Genomic DNA, 20,102 nt, shown 5'->3' with positions numbered 1-20,102 from the left:
TTTCTTACGTATAGATAATTTAATGATTAGGAATCTACCATCTGGATCTATAACTGTGTTGAGTACTGTGAAATATTAATAATATTTAATATTTTTATGTATTAAAATTGCTACTCCCTTTTGCCTAGAGTTATAGCAGGCTGAGAACACATTAGGAAACTCAGGTGTTTTGATTTTGATTGTAACTGTGTTTGACCCTGTTTTCCTCATTATCCGGAAGAGACAAATGGCAGGGGGAAAAGGTGAATAGTTTTGATTCCAAGGAATTGCTTGCAGAAAGGCTGTGGAGAATCTTGCTAAGGAGACTAGTGTACAGGTACTTGTGCTTTGAGCATACAGTCATAGCTCACATCACATCTTCACTCCCTGCTACACTCAGACCTTTTAAGTTTGCCTAAAGGTCAAACAGATCCACAAATGATGTAATAGCGCTGGCTCTACACACTGCCCTCTGCCACCTGGGGCATAAGAACACATATGTGTGGATACTGTTTAGTGACTACAGCTCCACCACAAGGTGTACATATAGGCAGTGTCACATGATCTACACTGACTCTCAGCACCAGTGCCAGGACTGTGTCCTCAGCCCCCCTTCTGTACACCCTGTTCAGCCACTACAGTGTACCACACAGGTCCAACACCATCATTATATTTGCAGATGACAACAGTATCATTAGCTGTGTTTCAGATGGTGTTGGGACAACAACCTGCTGCTCAACTTCAGCAAGGCCAAGCAGCGCATTGTGGACTACAAGAGACTGTGGGGCGGAGGGCACACCCTCATGTACATGTAGGGGACAGGGGTGTAATTTTAAAACACAAAGCTGAAAGTATCTTTATTCCCGAATAAAGCAAGTAACATTACACAATTTTAAGCATTTCAGTTGAATTTCACACATTTTTCCAATATATGATCATTTGAATGTTTTTTTCAGTGTACAGTATTTGCAGAAATTAAACAGAAAAGTTTCATTGTAGAAGAGCTGTAAGATTCTTCAAAAAATAAAGTCACTTTAAACGTTCAACCATAATGCATCACATGACTGTATTAGAATGACTACTGTTAGCTACTGTTTAGCCTCACCCAATCTTTTCATTTATTTTATTTTTTTTGAGAATCCATGCTTCGTATCTGGTTGTGAAGCCTTGTCTTCAGGTAACTGTAATTTTTAAGCAATTGGTTGATATTTGTATTTTTCTGCTCAAGAAAATTATAGTTGTTAGATGGAAAAGGTTTAATCTGAACACGTTTCAAGTCCTGAAAAAGATTTTGGCTTTAGTTTTATTTCGGGATCCTGTTTTGATGGTCCTGACAACTAGGTAGAAACTTTTTTTTTTTGGTCAATTAGTCAAGGAGTGATGTATTTTAGACACAGCAAGCATTTGGACATTTCCGGGCATCATTTTTGTTATTAAAATGCAATGAAAGATTTAGAGGATCAAGACTACAAATATGATTTTTGCTATTCAGCGGGTTTTGCAGCTGCATCAGTCCCTGGACCTGGACCGTCTTCTTCATTTTCATTTATCATCCGTTTGTATTTGCTCTTGAAAAATCCCAACTGGGAGCAAAGAAAACAAAAAAATGCATCAGTCGTGTGTTAGAGTTGCAATAAGAAGGAATGAAAATAACCAAGCTACATGAGTGAATATGAAAAACCTTTTTAACTAGATATTTTCTATAATAACTTTGTGAAGCTGTGACACTGACTGAAAAAAAAATTGATCTTACCTTATACAGGCCAGCAGTGAGTAAAGCTAGAAAAGCCAACCCTCCCAGGGATCCTCCAATGATCTCTTTGGTGAAATTTGGCTGAGGATACACTTCTACCTCTGCTTCAATCTGACACACAAGGTAATAGAAAGTGAATAAATTCAAACTATTATATAACTGAAACAAGAGAAAACAAGAGAAGGCAATTTGCAATTACCTTGCGAACAGGAGGATTACTGTTAGACCCTGATGAAAAGTAGATGTACTGGTTTTTGTTGTACTCCAGACTGGCTGTACTGGTCAAGAGGAATTTGGCAGATTGAAGTCCAATCTAAGAAAAAAAAGTGGAATAAATTGGGGATAAATTAGGTGTTGCTTGATTTAACAAGGAATGATTTTATCAAAAGATTTAAGAAGTTACTGCTACATAATCATCTGTAAAAATAAAAATTATTAATGAATAATTTAACATAAAATTCCTGTCAGTTACCTGCTCTATCCATCCTGAGCTGAGGTTGGCAGAGATTTCATATGTCCTACTCTCCCGTATTCCCATGGATGTCCTGCACTTGAACACTCTGCACTTGGCTACAGAGCAGTCCTGTGGGTCATTTAAAAAAGACTAAATGCAACACAAGTTTTGATCCAGTACAATGTGAAGTTTTAACAATACAATTAGGTTAAATTTCAACAGGTAAAGGCAGAGGTATACGTACCACAACTTTATTTTTTTGTATCTCAGGAACAAAACCTTTCACAGATGGTTCTTCATCAATTCCTCTCTGACAATCTGCAATCTGAAATACATTTTGTTTATATAATTTTAGTTTTATTTTAATTTCTCTATACCCATTCATCCATACACAAGCATAGGTCATTTTTGAGTCTGTAGCTATCAATTCTCAAACACATATTACCCTTAGACTGCTTAAATCTGCCCAAATGTCTTTTACACCAAGCTTCACTGGAACCCTGATCACCACAGTGAAACTAAGTGCTCTGATATCATTTGTAACCTAAAATTGAAAAACAAAAGAATAACCCAGCATTATAGTTAGGTCTACATCATACAATGAACTTTTGAACTATGCAGAAGTTTAATTTCACCTTGACCGATTGTTTGACTGGTTTCTGCAAATCGTTCATCCCAAATGTGAAATTGTTGTAACTGAGGGAGCTAAACAGATATATTTGAAATATTAAATGTCATGTAAAAAAGAAAAAAAAAAAAAAAAACGTTTACAATTTTTCCCATTACAGTTAGAAAAACACATACTTTTCAAATGTCATAAAAATGCTGTATTTCACATCAACCCATTTCTTTTTGTAGAGTTCCCTTGTTGTGGCATGCTCCTGATTTCCACTGAAAGAGAGAAAATAAATTATTTGTACTGTATCTGTGGGACTATTGTTTTAATGAGGAGTACTTGTAGCAAAATGAACAGTACCTGCTGGCATTCACAGTGACAAAGATCTTCCTCTCAAGTTGACTGTCGGTGTCAATCCCATAGGAGACAATGAAGGAAGCCTTAATTGAATGAGAGAGATAATAACGAATCCTCTTTGTCTGTAAACTGTGTAAAAGTGAGATAAGATATTCTGTACAGAGAAAAAGTATAAAGCTAACCTTTGTTTTGCTTTTGAATATTGGCTTGTCAATAGTGCAGTCTGTCCTTCCTTGTGATAAACCATCTTCACTGTCCAACGAGTTGCACTCAATTCTTCCCTTTATTAGAAACAAAATGACTGCTGGATGGATTGGAAAAGCAGCAGATCAGTGATGAACTGATACAGACTTGATCCTGATGCCTTACCTGCTGAATGGTGAACTTCCTGTAGGAGAGTCCAGCTGGGTACGTGAGAATAACACGACTGTTGTAGGAGTTTTCTCCTCTGTTCTCCACTGTGACTGTGACATTCAAAAGCTCATCAATGCCCACTTTAACCTCTGAGGATCTGTCAGAGTATGAGGAAGCACAAGTAAAATGAAAGGAAAATAATAAAGTTACAGCTATACTAATTTTACTCCAATTTATTCAAAGGTAACAGCAGAAATTAAAACCACAAATTGGTGCCAAAAGGGACATTAAGAAGAAACTTTGTTCACCTGTTTATATGTGAAGATTCTCACCAGATGACTTAAATAATTAGTGATTCTATCAGTTATATTAAATTATCTGGCACTCTTTCTGTCTTCATGGACCCAAGTGTTTGAATTTTAGTCGGTTAATGATTTCTTTTTGATTTCAAAAATGTTCAGCCGCTGTCAACTTCTGTTAAATGTTTGTTTTTATGTTCCCTATTTCTAATGACCTTTTATTATTGTGTCCTGTTACTTTCTTGCTTAGTTTTTATTCTTGATAGCTGATTCTTTTGTGATCCCTTTGTGTTCCTCCAGTCTTGTCTCAGTGTTTTTCTTTTGTCTTTGTTTGTCAAGTTTGGACACACAAGCTTGTGTCTTGAGCTCTACTTCCTTGTTTTGTGTGTGATCATTACTAGATGACAAATCTGGTCTGTATTTTATCTTAGTTTCCCCTTGTCATTTGGTCCTTCCAGCCTAACATATTCTACATTTAACAACACAGTTTTGGCACTCAGAATACATCTTATATTTGGTGATGTGGGAAGTGAGACATAAATACAACCTGGATCTAAAATTGCATCTTAAGAAAAACAAGTTTGTTTGTTTTTATAATTTATTTATGTCTGTTCACTTCCAAGTTTGTCATTTTATTCCTTTAAATTAATTAATAAATTTAGTGTACATACTCTTAAACCTGACATGTTACCAGACACCAAATCTTAAGTTATGCACCTGAGCCTCACCTGGTGAAGTTGAAATCCACCTTTAAGTTATCAACACATTTGTTGTCAGTGCCGCAGTTGATCTCAAACCCTAACTGTGGAAGAAAACATAATGTAAAAGATATTTTTATTATATTATTTACAGACTAAATTTAACATTGAACAGATGAAATCACCACTTTGTGTGTTCCACCATCTAGCTGTACTTTTCTGCAGAACATTTCTGTTCTCAATCCACTTCTGGAAAATATCTTGGTCCTCTGCACACACAGGAACCTATGTATCAGGTGTGATCTCAGACAGAGTCACCCGTCATAAGGTAAAGGCTTGTGTATTTTTAATTCAGCTTTTTTTTTCCAAAGTTGAAGTCTGTCACTAGGTTTGAAGCAGTTGAGAAGTGCACAGTTTCTCCTTGTCCTCAAAACTAGAGTTACATAGAAAGTAAAGTCATAGTAGAGTTTATAATGCATTTACTATATAGAGAGCTACTACTACAGTGATTACTTCCAGTCTCTTCAATGGGTATTGCTCAAACAGATGCCAATAACAACATTATTTCAGACAATTTAAGGGCAAAACACTAACATTTCGTAACTTCATAAACTTCATAAAGACTAGACTCAGATGCTCAGTTAATAAGGTGTCTTTAAAGGTTCCTCACAGGATGAATAGCTGTTGCTTGAGCCTGTGGGGCGAGACTTGGTCTAAGTTTTTTTGAAGGCAAACCATCAAATGTGAATTTGAGCTCATTGGAAAGTTCACTGACAGCATCTTCTGGACAGGCCTGCAAGTAGAGAGCAGAGTTAGGTTCAGATTCAGTGTTCGAGAAAACTTAAAAATCTAAAATTAGTTAAACAGTATCTTTTGTTTGATGAATTGGTCATAAAAGGTTTTCTTTTTCCTGATGTTGTTATTAGGTTTTACCTCAATAAAGAATTTTACAGTTGAACACAGTTTGCTGGTTAAGTTCACAGCAACTGATCCAGATTTCGCTTGTTGTTTCCCACTGATGTATGCTCGGTTGTTTGGAGGTTTGCGAGTGGCATCCAGCGTTAAAGTATAATTAATCCTTGCTTCAGCTGGAATATATCAGAGTTTGATTTCAGTGCTATAAATTTACATACACAGAAACCATCAAACTGCTGGATAATGGCTTTGTAGTTAGAAAAAAGTGAGGAGAATGATGAACCTGTGTTGACTGTAGACACTCTGCTCATGGTAAAGCAGACTGTAGCTGTGTTCTCCAGTGGTTTTGAGCAGGTTGTATTCTGAGTAGGGATTTCGTTTGGGCTGAAAGACACCTCAGCTTTAACCATTACTATAGGTCTTGATCTGTAAATGGACATCGAAGGAAAATATATGTGAGCTACGTTAACCTTCAATAACAAACTAAAAATTGCTCTCCATTATTGGTGTTCTTGGATTTGGATTAGTAACAAGACTTCCCAGTTGCCTAATCATGCCTTTGCTCTAACGTTTCACATTTTATCAATCCCTTATCACTTTTGAGTCATTTTGTCATATCCTTTTGTCAATGAGAAAAACACTTTTTTTTCTAATATTATATCAAATTAATCAGAAATCTTGCAAATGACAGTTAATTATTTATGAAATAATTTATTATGAATGCTTTTTAATGGAATAATGGGTGTATGTTAGTCCCCATAGGGAAATTACTCCTCTGCATTTAACCCATTCACCCAGTGAAGCAGTGAAGAATATCTACATAGGTGCTACCATCAATGTGTTCTCATGGTGAAATTGTATCATAATAATAACTATTACAATAATAATAACTATTTGCTGAACTACATAGTGTTTAGAGTAATGCATAATTTGCATTTCTGCATCAAAGTCATTTGTTAGAACAAAGCTGTGACCTCAAAAAAGATGTCAAAAACCCATTTTACTCTGCATAAGTATTGGATTAAAAGTCATGAATCAATCATGTGCAATTCTCATAAAATTGACCTTGCAAACTGAACAAACTAAACTTTTGACCAGTAGTCCAGAGTAGTTGCACATCAATATCAACAGTGTTGGGAAGGTTACTTTTAAAATGTATTCCACTACAGATTACAGAATACATGCCCCAAAATGTATTTTGTAACGTATTCAGTTACGTTACTCAATGAGAGTAAAGTATTCTGAATACTTTGGAATACTTAATATATTATCATGCTTTTTACAACTACATGAATGTACTATTGCTGTGTGATTTATTACTATTACTGGAGGTCCGCGGCTCCTAACCATAGTAAAGGGACCTCTGGCTAATACGTCGGGCTCATAGCCAAAAAATAGCTTTACTTTGTTGTGTGGGTCAACTTTGCTAGCGAGAGACAGAGATAGGCGTTGAAAGGCTGCTCCAAACGAACTTATTGTTTCGGAGGAAAACACGAACACAGTGTACAGTTGAGTCTTAATAGCGTACCTACAACTTGGCTCGTCAGGCACTCTTCTTGGCTGCAGTGGTTATTATTATATTTACATGCTTCCAGCTCCCGTTTCTGCTCGGTGACAGCTCGTACTGTTTCACTCTCCTTTTTCTCCCTCCTCGCGCTCACAGACACATAACGGATATGGCAGTCCATTCTCGCTGCAGCACGGACTACACTGCCCATGAGGCAACATTCTTTAGGGCTATGCCTGTAACACTCTGCCTATAGGCTATGTGCACGTTAGCATATGCTACTTCCGGTGCGGAAACTCCTATGGGGAGCTTTGTTTCCGGTGTCCTATTCGCGCCTTGTTTACGGTCCAAAACAAGTTAAGTAAATGAATGAATCAAGCGGCGATTTACATTTCTATAGATGTCTTGGGCATTTACCCAATATATCTGTAAATGATGTTCATGGACTTGTCGATATTTTTCCCCCGCGCCTCAGAGCAAAAGAGAAAAGGGATTCAAATGTTATATTTCTCAGTATCTGTAAACAGCGGTCCCTCGTTTATTGCAGGTGTTATGTTCTAAAAATAACCAGCGATAGGTGAAATCAAGTAGCCAATTTTATTTTTTGACGGTGCAAAACGTTTCGTCGACATACAGTACTGCACTTCAGAGTCACACTGCTAGCGATCGATGCAGCGATTCTGTACTGCACAGGAGAGACGGCACGGAGGAGATCATCTGCAGCGATCAGGACGCAGGACACAATGTGATGTAAAAAAACAAACAAACATGCAAACTTGCACTAAAAAATCTGCGAAACAGCGAGGTGAAAGGTGAACCGCGTTATAGCGAGGGACCACTGTAATTTTGAAGGTAAGTCACAACATACCCTTCGTAAATACTAATGTATAGAAACCCTTACCAGCAATCATTCATTTCTTGTGTGGCTTTTTTCACAGTTTGTTAACATGCTGTGTAGGTGTGTACTTGACTAGCTGATATCGACATAACGGGGAAACATCTGGTTTGACTATTCTTCACCTGTATTTTGAATGCTGAACATTTGCCTGTTTAAATCATAATAACTGTCACTATACAGAGATGTGCTTCTGAATGTGGACGATGTGTCATCTGATTTTGTAATGCAGTTCTGCTTGTGTTGAGTGATGTAAACAACTGATCGATCGACACTCTTTAAACCTCAAAATTGATCATTAGATTTTTTATGACACAACAGTGGTGAGTGTTCCCACCTTCTGCTCTTTGTAACTTAACGCGATCTTTCCGTTTTTGAGTTTTGGACATGATTTTGGAGTATATCTTCGCAGTAGCGATTGACCGCAAAGTAAAGCTACCGGAAATGTACAACCCCACATCCGGTCTCAAACCAGGAAGTTAGCATTTTCTCGTGCACAGGGTCTATTAGCTTAGCACAACAACAACAACAAAAAGGCGCTCTCTCGCCCAGGAAACACACATGCTGTGTCCAAATTCATGGGCTGCATCCTCCTGAGCACGCATTTGTAGACCGATTACGTCACAGCGACGCGCCGAAGGCTGTCCAAATTCGTAGACTCCTCCAAATGCAGCCGACAAATGCATCCTCCTTTTCCCCGAATTTGAAGGATGGGTCGGGTGTGTCCTTCGTGGCCCACCATATCCCAGAATTCATAGCGCGGCCCAGCCAAACTGCAGTTTCCGGCAATGGCGGCCGCTACTAAGTTTTAAAATTACTGTTATTAATCCTTCTGGGTCACAAAATAAACTTTTAACATATTTTCAGGCGAGAATGTGGGTGTGTAAACTTGAAATATCTGCTCGGTTTATCAAGATATCGCATATTTGCATAAGTGCTTCAACGTTTTCGGAGACGTCTGTTACCCACCAGCTCGATAGCTAGCCGAGAGCTCGAGGGTCACTCCAGCCGCCGAGAATGGCACAACTCCTGGCACATCATTTTTAGATCACCGCCGACTTTCGCTACACGGGTTAAACGTAATATATAAGTCACTTAGACGACCTAAAAATGTTATTGTTTGGCTTTTTTCAGTGTTTTATTTTTTCGTGAGTAAATCGGTTTGGCTGAGATTAAAGTTATTAGATTAGATAAAATAAAACTTTATTAATCCCCCGGGTGGGTTCCTCCTTGGTTTTTACGCCACTGAATAAACGTCAAACAGAAAACTGATTAAACAGAAGTATGAGACAGTCGAGAATTTACCCCAGTGTCCTGTTATATTTTAAATAGCAAGCAGCAGACTGCTGAGTTTATTAAACTCCACCGAGACATCGGTGACGTTAATCAGAAGGCTAGACCGTCCAATTTCACAGCTGTTTACTTCCAGCCTACCCGACCTTCTGAGGACCCAGCCCACGTAGACCGCGAAGGCCGAGTCCTCAGGAGGATGCAGCCCATGAATTTGGACACAGCTACAGTCGCAGAGAGAGCGCGCGGCACCCTGTAACCATGGAAACCATAACGCTGCCATCTGGAACAACAGAACATAGCTGTCAAACAAAACCCAAACAGTCCTGACTCGCGACAATATGAAACAGGAAAATACCGCCGTGTAATCCATTTATTTCAACAAAGTAACTGTATTCTAAATACCACCTTTTTAAACGGTAACTGTAACGGAATACAGTTACTCATATTTTGTATTTTAAATACGTAACAGCGGTACATGTATTCCGTTACTCTCCAACACTGAATATCAATTGCTATAAATAACAATAACACATAACTGGACTATCTTGGACTTACCTTAGTAAGACAACTGTGCCCTTTGAACCCACCGCTAAGTCAGGAAGTTTATCACCGCTCTGGTCAAAAGATGACTGACTGATTGACAGGCCAAAGAACTTCAGTCCTGACTGGACCTCAGAGCCAGTAATTCTCTGTGTACATGAAAATATTTTAATTAATCAAGCTGCAGATTGTTTAGATATATTGCTGGAAAATACAATTAAAACTATTTGTGAGTTCTTTGATGTTGTGTACCTGTGAGTAAGTAGGACTGATTCTTCCTCCTCCTTCACCTTGGAATATGTAGATGCTGCCTTCACCATTATTCTCCAAAGGTGCTCCGACTGCCAAATCCCTGAATCCATCTGAGCTTAGATCAGGCAGTACAGCAAGAGAAGAGCCGAACCTTCCTTTGACAGCTGCATGTCCTTTTAGTACTAATGGATCATCAAAATGACACTCCACAAACTAAAAGCAGGAAGTGAGTGAATGTTTTATGGTAATAAAAAGGTTGATTATTAAACTGATTAATTTAACTGCAGTAGATAAAACTTTGATTTACCAAACCAGTTAATCTGCAAACATAAACTCTTCCCTCTCTATCAGGCTCCATGTACATTGGGGCTGATATGAAGATTAGATCAGTGATGTCATCGTTATTTATGTCCATGGTACACACCTCTGCCCCGAAATATTCACCAGTCTGATACTGTGTAAGGAACAAATTATTATTGAAAGGATTTATGTTTAGGAAAACAAGAGCTTTTATTTCAGAAAATTATAAATTATGTACTTTATTCAGACCTGTCTTCCTGTAAATTCATACCTGTGATGAAAAGGGCTCAATCTTTTGGTTTTCAAAGCTTTCTCTGTTAACAGCGACCACAACTCCTCTGTGTTCATATCTTGGAGCACCAACAATTGTCAGTGAACCACTTTGGGTTTTAGCAATTGCCATAGAGTAACCTAGAATTTAGGTAGCCAAAAAGAGAAGATAGATATAAAATCTGATATATATATTTGTGTGAAAGAATTACAGCAGAGCTGTGTATATACATGATCATATATGTATGAGTTAGATTGTTAAAGCTGTAACATTCTTACCAAGATAACTGTCAGGCTCCAAAGACACGTCCTCATATGTTTTCACCTTCTGGCCTCCTGTTGTGTATTGCACGTAGCCTCCCTTCCACTGGTTTGCACCAACAATAGACATCTGAATTCCCTACAGTGTAGACAGAAAATACATTTTATGACTTTCTGGCTAAACTGTATATAAAAAGTGCCACATGTGAACCTTTTTTCTATGACTAGACTGTCTGGTGACTTTCAGGTAGTTTTAATTACCTCAGGCACATAAACTGCACTGAATCCCTCTTGAGACATTTCCATTTTCAGTGTCTCTCCACTGGTTTGAGATCCTGTAACAGAAAAATAAATGAAAAGATGAAAGACACAATATAACACAATTCACTTGTAACTTCACAAATTTTGTAAAGACAAATTTGCATTATGATTCAAGTTTTTTTGCTGTTCATCATAAATGTGTCTGAGCACTTTTATAATAAGCAGCATGTAGTAATAGTAACAGAAATTTGTAACAAAGTTGAGACAATACATTTATGTTTGTACCTTCAATGGAGAAAATTTTTTCCTGCAAATTTTGTCTTATTATTTCAAGTGCGTCGAAATTCTCCACTTGAAACACGTATTTGTCTGAAGGAGATGATGCAATGGTGCGCAGTTCTTGTTTAGCTTCAGTTTTAGTGAATGCATTTCCCACCTAGGGTTGTTGAAAAAAATACATCTAAGTTCTCATACTATGCAAGATGGCTTGCTTTATCAGAGCACAGTTTTTAATAAACTTCAGGTTTTATAACAATTTATAATACATTTTACAGACATGTTTTATATAGTGTTAAACTCATTATACCCAAAATTCAGAATACACTCATATACATATATATATACTCAAACCTCTTGATCCTTGTATTCAGTCCCATTGCCACAAGTGTATACAACATCTAGCCATGCAGTATTTCTGAAGGAAAAGGCCATTCTAAAGTGCTCACAGAATCTAACAGTATACCACTGCTACAACAAGTCAGTTTGTGTTTGCTTCACTCCATCAACTATAGGGGCAACCCAATGTCACGGTAAACTGTGTAACAGATGCGTTGGTACAACGTGTCCATATCACGCTTTGCCTGTCCAAAACATGAAATGGACACTTTGAACTGGTGTGTCTATTACATGGTTTGCCATGTTACTGAGTTGATAATTGGCATTACTTCAAAGTGGAGCATTTGGTAAACACAGCAACTCGGTCATGGAGTAGGAGACCACATAAAGTTACAGACTGTGGTCACCGAGTGCTGAGTTGGATAGTGTGTAAAAGTCAAAAATGCTCTGCTGACTCAATAACCTCCAGTGCTGGGGAGTAACAGAATACATGTACCAGCGTTTTGTATTTAGAATACAAAATATGAGCAACTGTATTCCATTACAGTTACCGTTTAAAAAGGTGGTATTCAGAATACAGTTACTTTGTTGAAATAAATGGATTACACAGCGGTCTTTTCCTGTTTCATATGTTAGGCTATGCTCGCTCTATTTTTGGTAATTCCACGCCGGTGGAAACCCAAACAAAACACGCATTGAGAGGCGCTAATGAATATGTCTCAATCTCGTGGCCCATGTCACCTCTACTTGCGGCCCGCATAATGATGTAAAGAAATATTTTTTAAAAAGTATTATTCACAAATGGCCACCCTACTGTTACTCATTTTACATTAAGATTAAAAAATCTAGTTGGTATTGGTATGGTGAGTAGTCTTCAGTAATAGTAATAACTCACACAGCAATAGTACATTCATGTAGTTGTAAAAAGCATGATAATATATTAAGTAATCCAAAGTATTCAAAATACGTTACTCTCATTGAGTAATGTAACAGAATACATTACAAAATAATCTGTAGTGGAATACATTTTAAAAATAACCTTCCCAACACTGATATCCTCCTCTGGCATTAACAGTAGCACAAAACTGTGTGCCGGTAACTTCATGGCATGGCTTTCCATAGCAAAGCAGCTTCTGGAGGTGTAATAAGTGGGTGGCCCAGTACTTTTCTCAATATAGTGCAGCATCAGTCTTAGCCCGACAACTGACCAAAATACATTTTCAGTATGGCACATTCTGTAAGTTGAAATAATGGAAGTACTTACCCCAATAGCAAATCGAACAATGTTTTTACTCTCTGCTAGCTGTACTGCACCATCCAAATCAGTCCGGTCATTAGATTGTCCATCGGTAATTACTATCAAGACCTTCCTTGCAGTAGGTCTCATACCTTCTTTTGGTATGAAAACAGTGTTTCTGTGAATTAAAAAAATATATATCTAATGTCAATACATCTTTTTTTTTTACAGTGGACGTATGATCATGGGGTAAATTGATTGTTATTTTTGCATCCATCATTCTTTTTTTTAATATTTTCATTTAGCACTACAGAGATTTTTCTATTTTTTCCAATCCAGAGAATCCAAGTATTCGATTTTCAAATTGAAATAAAATTTAGCCTTGGTTAAGAACATCTCTATGGAGGTCCAGAAAAGTCATGGATAATGGACATATTTTATTTTACAACTCATTATTCAATTAGAAAATACTTAAAAAAAAGTCTGTGTATGTTGTCTCTTTTGAAAGACTGGCATCTTAGTCCACACTGTATTTAATTTGGTAAGAGTCCCAGAAAATCAGAGTCACCTGGACAGGAACTCTGGACATTAAATTTAGCATAGTGCTTCAGTGATATAATTTCCTTCCTTACACAACATGTCTGATGGCCTTAGCTGTGAAGGTAGCTCCCCTGTATTGCTTGATTTCATTGATGTCAGTCTCCACTGATCCAGATGAAGAAAATGTTTTAAAGTAAAACTGAACCCATGGTGAAGTAGAGAACTGGGAAACAGAAAACTGAAGAAAAGGGAAGACAATAAACATATCAGCCTGTCATGCTTTATGGATCTAAATGGAAATAATAATGTAACCGTTTTATGACTGTGCTACTAATAACTAAAGGGGGACTACAGCGTCTTACCTGTGCATCATTTAAGACAAATGATTGGATTAGATCTTTCACAAACTTCTTCATTGTTTGAAAATCAGGAGACGATACGCTGCCTGAACCATCCAACAGAAAGGCAATGTCTACTTGTGGTGGGCACTCTATCAAAGAGATGGAGTCAAAGTCAAATGAATTTTTATGGGCTAATTTTAACATGTTTCCTCACATCAAGCAAAAGGATTCTGAGGCTTTCATTAAGACAGTATTCAGTAATGAATATCACACATAAGGAAGATCTTTACCATGCATGGAGGGTTTCCCTCCAAGTCCAGCACCCTGAGACTGAACGGTAAGTGGAAGGAAGGAGGCTATTGCATCAGAACCATGGTCCAGGTTGAGACAATGAACATCCATGAGTACATCAGGAAGATGACCATAACTGACCGCTTGCTTTGTAAATACCTCGGGCAGTAGAAACCCAAGAAAGAGGACCGGCGTTCTTATGCTACGTGCTGGGTTATGGATGAAATGACGTTCCTGCGGTAATACACGTTCCAGCCATGTACTCCAGCCCTAACCCTAACCTTATCCTTAACCTTAACCAGCACTTTAATGACGTTAAAGTGCTGGTTAACACGTCCCTATATTCCGAGATGACGGAAGCGTAATATACCGATGAGTTGTCACCTAGCATAAAATGTTACGCTTTGGGAGTGAGAACGTGTTGGGAATGTTCAAGTTCCATAGTTGAGTTCTACCGCACCAGGTAAGACCGCATGTGCAGGCTGTGTAAAGATGCCGCGGAGACAATCCAGCACATAACATTGTGCAAGATGCTAGCAGGCAGGGCATACATGAAATGCCACAACCAAGTGGGTGGCACGGTATACAGGAATATCTGTGCCAAGTATGGCCTGGAAGTCCTGAGGTGAAAATGGGACACGCCCCTATGGGTGGTCGCGAATGACTGTGCTAAGATCCTGTGCGACTTCCAGATACAAACAGACAAACTGGCAATAACCTAACCCGCTAATCAAACGGACATAGTAGTGATGCACTAGGAGAGGAAATATTTAGACAGTTATCCTTAATTTTTGCATTTATATTAGTTCTAGCCCAGCAGCCAGGTATCAATAGGTAACAAAGGGAGTGATGAGCAGTCAGGCCTGTAGCATTGTAGTTTCTATTTCTACCTGTACTTGTTTCTAGTCTGTATTTCTTCATTTTGATAGGAATTAGCTTCAGTGTGTGGGACTGTAGCTGAAGATTTACACTGCTAACTCGTCAGTATGCGCATTTCAGAATGTGTTTCAGAGAAACACAAAAGTAATGTAGCAACTAGTGAAACAATTAAGATTACAATTCATTACTTTTACGTAACAACCTCAAATCTGATGATTTTTGAATAGCCTATAACTGCCTTTTTTTCTTAAAAGGAATCTAAAGCTTCTGAGTTTCCTACAGTAAAAAGGTTAGTTTTCTTAGAAATCTTGAGTGTCTGAACTAGTCTTCTTGCATTTAGGCATAGGATTTAGACATTAATTTTATATAGAGACATTATTCAATTGTGAATAACAGAAGCCAAAAAGAACTCCCCACTTCAGACTACCTCCAAAAATATTTTGGGACCTAGGAATAAAATTATTATTATTTATACTCTAGATTTAATCTTCAATATTTCAAAATACCTCTACTGTATTTGCTTCATAGTTGACGAATTACACGTAAATCACACCAGAAAGGTTCCTTGGATAGTACTGCAATTCAGCTAATCCAGTAGCTCACTAATTATACAGACTACCTGAAATAAAGCAACGGTGGAGAGGGGGCAACTAATTATTTATAACAACCTTATTTTGATGTTAAAATTTGTGTAAAATGTGTAAACTTGATGCAAGTGATTTTTTCTGGTGGCAACTTGGGAAGTCTGTGGCTACAGGTTTAGCCTCATCTGCCATTTTAGTCCACCAAATCATGCAAGTCATTCATACAGAATGGCATCAATCTCATCCACCATTGGTGCGATCTCATCTTCCACAAAAATGATTTTATATTTACTCCATTGCCTTTTCTGATTAATCCTTAAATGGTTGGATATAAAAGAGGAAGTCTCAATAAAATTTCAATTTATCTGAGATTTAGAGAATATGCAAGCACAAAGATAAATGATTATAACACTACATTAGATATAAAATGCAAAAGCTTTGTTATTAATGGCACACCAGGACTCTGATAATCAGTGGCGGTCCTAGCCTGTTTGGTGCCCTGGGCGAAGACTCCCTCTGCCCCCCCACCCCACACACACAGGATTGTACATTAACATAGAACTTTTGTCGGAACCATACTGAATTTCACAAGAGAAACACACACACACACACACACACACACACACACACACACATATGAAGAGAGAGAGAGTATGCATAGTATGCAAACGGCTACCAAACAGCCATCATAATTCGTCATACAATGAGAACAGGACAAATCAACAATTGACAATGACTAATTAATATTACAATCTGTAGCATAATGAATTGTTTGGAGTTTAGTCTGTTACTTTTACTATTTTTACCATTTCTTCTTGGAGCAACTGTAACCCACATAACTTCCTTAGGGATTAATAAAATATTCTGATTCTGATTGGTTCAGGATGACCTGCCATTATCCAATGACACATCTGCTTACCTGTATCTTTTGCTCATTTCTCCTCCTCTTCTTTTCTCTTTTTTCTAAACAGAGGACCTGATGGCTTTGAACCCAGGATTCAAATCATGAATACATAATGGGCTTGGATTTACAACATTATGAATGAAATGTGTTCTATTTGGAAGCAGCAGGGCCCCCCTCCCCTTTCCATGGGTTGTGTGTAAGACATTAAATCATCAAAATATAAAATATAAATTTTAAATTGTTAGTGATCCCTTTACCCCAAGTTCTAAAGTGTATATTTATTTTCTTACTCTTCTTATATTTATTGTTTGTTTACTTGCACTGCTGTAACTGGAGCCTCGTCGTCTCGTCTCTCTATATACTGGACTGTATGGAGCGGAGATAACAATAAAGTTTACTTTGAATTCAGCAGCGAGCAGGCACACCAAGGAAAAACATCGGTGCAAATTATAAGTCTGTATCATAATGTCTGGTGTTTTCGTGTTTGTTGGTTTGTTTTTATTTTCTTTCATTTTGCGAGTTGGTTATTAGATGCTGCTCCAGCCAGCCAGAGAATCCCCCGCCGCCCTGCCCTCTCCTCCCTGTGCTGCAAGCAGCAGGCGCACCTCGCAAACGGAGGGCGGCCTTACTCCCAGCATCTGGGCGATAGAAAACCGATCGGTGCCTATGCTATCCCCAGTATGCGCTGGCATGACGTCGCGCAGCATGAGTACGAGCAATTTTTTTAAATTTTATTTTTTATTTTTTTTGCCGATGCCCATGATGCCGCCCCCCACCACAATGCCGCCCCGAGCAACCGCCCGTGTCGCCCATATCTAAAACCGCTACTGCTGATAATTATGGGTACAGTAATGGCAGAAGTTCCATTTACTGTTACCTCGAAGAGAAGAAGGTATGGGAGATCCAAATGTAGTAACACTGTCTATCTGAAAGCACACACCATTGTACATGGTGATACTTCTGCAATCCTTTTGAATGGTTGGACCACACACCTGAGGAGACAAAGTTAAGTTGTGATTAATATGGTAGGTCGATTATTTCCAAGTGCTTTAAACATTGGTGTTTGTTGATGTTATTGGTGACAGGTGGGAGGTAAATTGTTTTTCATGGAATGACCTTCATGCATTTTTAAATTTTAACAATATATTATAACATCTTAGACACAGAAGAGAGAGCTATTTGATTATCACTGATTTTAGCAAAGCACTGGTAATGTTTGCAGTTCAGTAACTCACCACAGTGTTTGCAGTTGTAGGATCACTTTTCATCATCAAACCAAGGGACATGTTGACTGCAAATCTTGGTGCTGTATTGACACCAAAATACAAAAACACAGAACAACTGTGAAAAACTGATTACTAAAATTAAAACACTTCCCTATTTAGCATGATAACAATTGGAAGCAATATCTCCTCTAGTTTGGAAACTAGCATAAATCAGACACTTTTAACATCTATTATTATGGTGCAGATGATACACCAGGAAGGATTTCTTAATAGAATTTAATTTCACTATTACTTTATTTTAAAACTTTGAAAAAATTGAAATGTACATTAATTAATGTTATATAATAAGATCTGCTAAAGAAATCTACTATAAATAGCGTGGAGTGTTTTGCTGACCCAAGAGCAGAATTCAGGAGACTAAAGTCAAAAAAGAGAAGGTGAGCATTTAATGCTGAAAAGTATGGAAATTAACAAAAATCGAATAAAAAAGAGAGAGCCTATGTATTGCCAATACCCCCAAAAAATTATGAATACATATCCGTGAAGAAACAGAACAGTAGGACTAGGGGATACACAGCTGTGTGTCCAACACAACAAAGGACAAAGAAAGACTTAACATTATATACACAAGAGGTAATGAGGGAAACTGAAAGAGGTGGGGAACTACACACATATGAATACAATTAACATAACGAGCAGGGGGAAGTAAAACTATACAAGAACTAGGCGTGACACAGTGAGCATATAGAACAGAAAGGCAAAGGACAACACGGAAGAAAAAACTCAAGAGAACTCAAGGGAAAAAATAAAAATGCAACTCTTATGAATAGAAAACTAAATATATACAAAAGCCTCTGGGAAATATATTTCATAAAAAAAAACCACATAAACTATACCAATATCCTAATTTTGAATCCCAAATACTGTGCATGCCAAAAAACTAAATGAACCAAGAACTCTCAAAAAACTCAAAACACTTCCTCCCAGACCCAGTGATCACGACACTGTGATTTATTTCTTTGAAGGCAAAATACTTACTGTCAGAGTTTCAGGAAATGCTGTAAGGAAATTTATAGATGAGTGGTTACCTACCTTCAAATTGTATATTTTGGCAGCTTTTGTGAGAAGTGGTGCAAATATATATTTTCCCCCTTCCATTTTGTGAATACTGTTCAAATGGGGCACTGATGAGCAAACTAAGGAAATAAATGATACAGTGATGAGAATGATATGTCCAGCAAGCAAACTGTAGTTACAGTAAATAAACTACATATGTTCTCTGTTAATAAGTATTTTATCTGTGTTTAAATATTGCTGTGAGGAATAAGTGGTGATAGTTTTGTTAAAAAATGAATGAATAAATAAATAAATAAATATTAGTCATTTTAAACAGGCACTTATAAACCCGTATTCAACATATCAATGCATGTTCTGACTTACTCTGATTGTCTTTGAACCACCTGGTAGCCAAAACCAGCAGCAGAGCTCCTCAGGGTCTTCCAAGCCACAGGTTCAATATTGAAACCAAGTGCAATATTTAAGACTGAAGATTAATGAAGAAAAAGCATCATCATTATTCTTACTTACAGCCACTTTATAGAACAATGTGTTTACAGCACCTCTAAGTATAACCACATGTATGAAACTGCATATGTCCAGTGTTACTTTCATTCTTTTTTTTTGTTTACCACATTGTTTTTTTCATTACCACTTGAAAGCACCGCCTGACATTTGAAAGATCTCAACACTGTTGCTCAGAACAATTATTCACTTGAAAAAATAACCTGTATAGATTTGCTTGTCCGCTACACTTTAAAAAAAAATGCAAGTGGCTGGACAATCCAGGACAATCTACCTCGCATGCAAAAAGATGCCTGTAGCAAATGTGAGTACAGTGTGGGAATAATGAGTAAAACTAAAACAAGCAGGTGTATATGATGACTGCATGAACGTATAGGACAGTCAAGGCCCGACTGAGCTAATCACACATTTCAGCAACTAGTGTGATCCGCAGGAGGTAAAATGTACATGAGGAAATGATCTCAAAAATGTTTCTGGAAGACATTATTTAAGTTATCAATTTAACACCCCTGCTGGTTTTTAAAAATAAAAGATATTTTTTATTGAAAAATAATGCTGTGCTGTGGCTTTCACTGAAATGTCCACTATTTGCATAAATTAATTTATTAATTAAAAAACAACAGACAGAAGGCCATTAATTTCTCTTACCTAACAAGGATATTGTAGCACTAATTATCCAGTTCATTGTGTTACTCCCATGAAGAATAAATGACAGATGAATGAGGAATTATTTGAAAGTGTAAGGAAAGGAGTTGAAACCAAAGATGCAGAAATCATAGTGTGACTGCTCAAAGCTAAGAGAGTCATTTGAAATAAGTGTTATGTAGGAGGAGTTACAGACACACAGCACTGTGTTTTATGTGATACACTAGACCAGGGGTAGGCAACCTTTCTGATGGC

General features: G+C 37.5%; 1 protein-coding gene across 1 annotated transcript; it reads right to left on the bottom strand.

Moving 5' to 3' along the window:
- Positions 1-1,463: 1,463 nt before the first annotated feature.
- Positions 1,464-19,887, bottom strand: LOC134632951 (integrin alpha-M-like). The gene is made up of 30 exons (XM_063481833.1): positions 19,851-19,887; positions 19,062-19,164; positions 18,714-18,817; positions 17,631-17,701; positions 17,273-17,387; positions 13,759-13,886; positions 13,489-13,634; positions 12,884-13,034; positions 11,290-11,440; positions 11,005-11,078; positions 10,762-10,882; positions 10,484-10,623; positions 10,220-10,366; positions 9,913-10,125; positions 9,676-9,809; positions 5,709-5,851; positions 5,444-5,598; positions 5,181-5,303; positions 4,541-4,614; positions 3,529-3,670; positions 3,342-3,440; positions 3,163-3,242; positions 2,991-3,077; positions 2,822-2,891; positions 2,632-2,730; positions 2,431-2,511; positions 2,205-2,315; positions 1,932-2,045; positions 1,733-1,843; positions 1,464-1,562 (listed from the first exon to the last, which is right to left on the bottom strand). The coding sequence occupies exons 1-30, from the start codon at positions 19,885-19,887 to the stop codon at positions 1,464-1,466; spliced, it is 3,423 nt and encodes a 1,140-aa protein (XP_063337903.1).
- Positions 19,888-20,102: the final 215 nt, after the last annotated feature.

The sequence above is a fragment of the Pelmatolapia mariae genome, linkage group LG8, assembly GCF_036321145.2.
Source record: "Pelmatolapia mariae isolate MD_Pm_ZW linkage group LG8, Pm_UMD_F_2, whole genome shotgun sequence".
Taxonomy (NCBI): domain Eukaryota; kingdom Metazoa; phylum Chordata; class Actinopteri; order Cichliformes; family Cichlidae; genus Pelmatolapia; species Pelmatolapia mariae.
The sequence above is the reverse complement of the archived record's forward strand: the minus strand, read 5'-3'. Positions and strand labels throughout refer to the sequence as shown.

What these genes read in the sequence shown, in the direction of transcription:
- LOC134632951 (XM_063481833.1), bottom strand. Translation starts at nt 19,887, where the DNA reads ATGAACTGGATAATTAGTGCTACAATATCCTTGTTAG. An exon ending in TGCTACAATATCCTTGTTAG is followed by an intron (nt 19,165 to 19,850) that starts GTAAGAGAAATT and finishes ATTAATCTTCAG; the next exon opens with TCTTAAATATTGCACTTGGT. An exon ending in GCTCAGGATGGATAGAGCAG is followed by an intron (nt 2,046 to 2,204) that starts GTAACTGACAGG and finishes TTTTTTTCTTAG; the next exon opens with ATTGGACTTCAATCTGCCAA.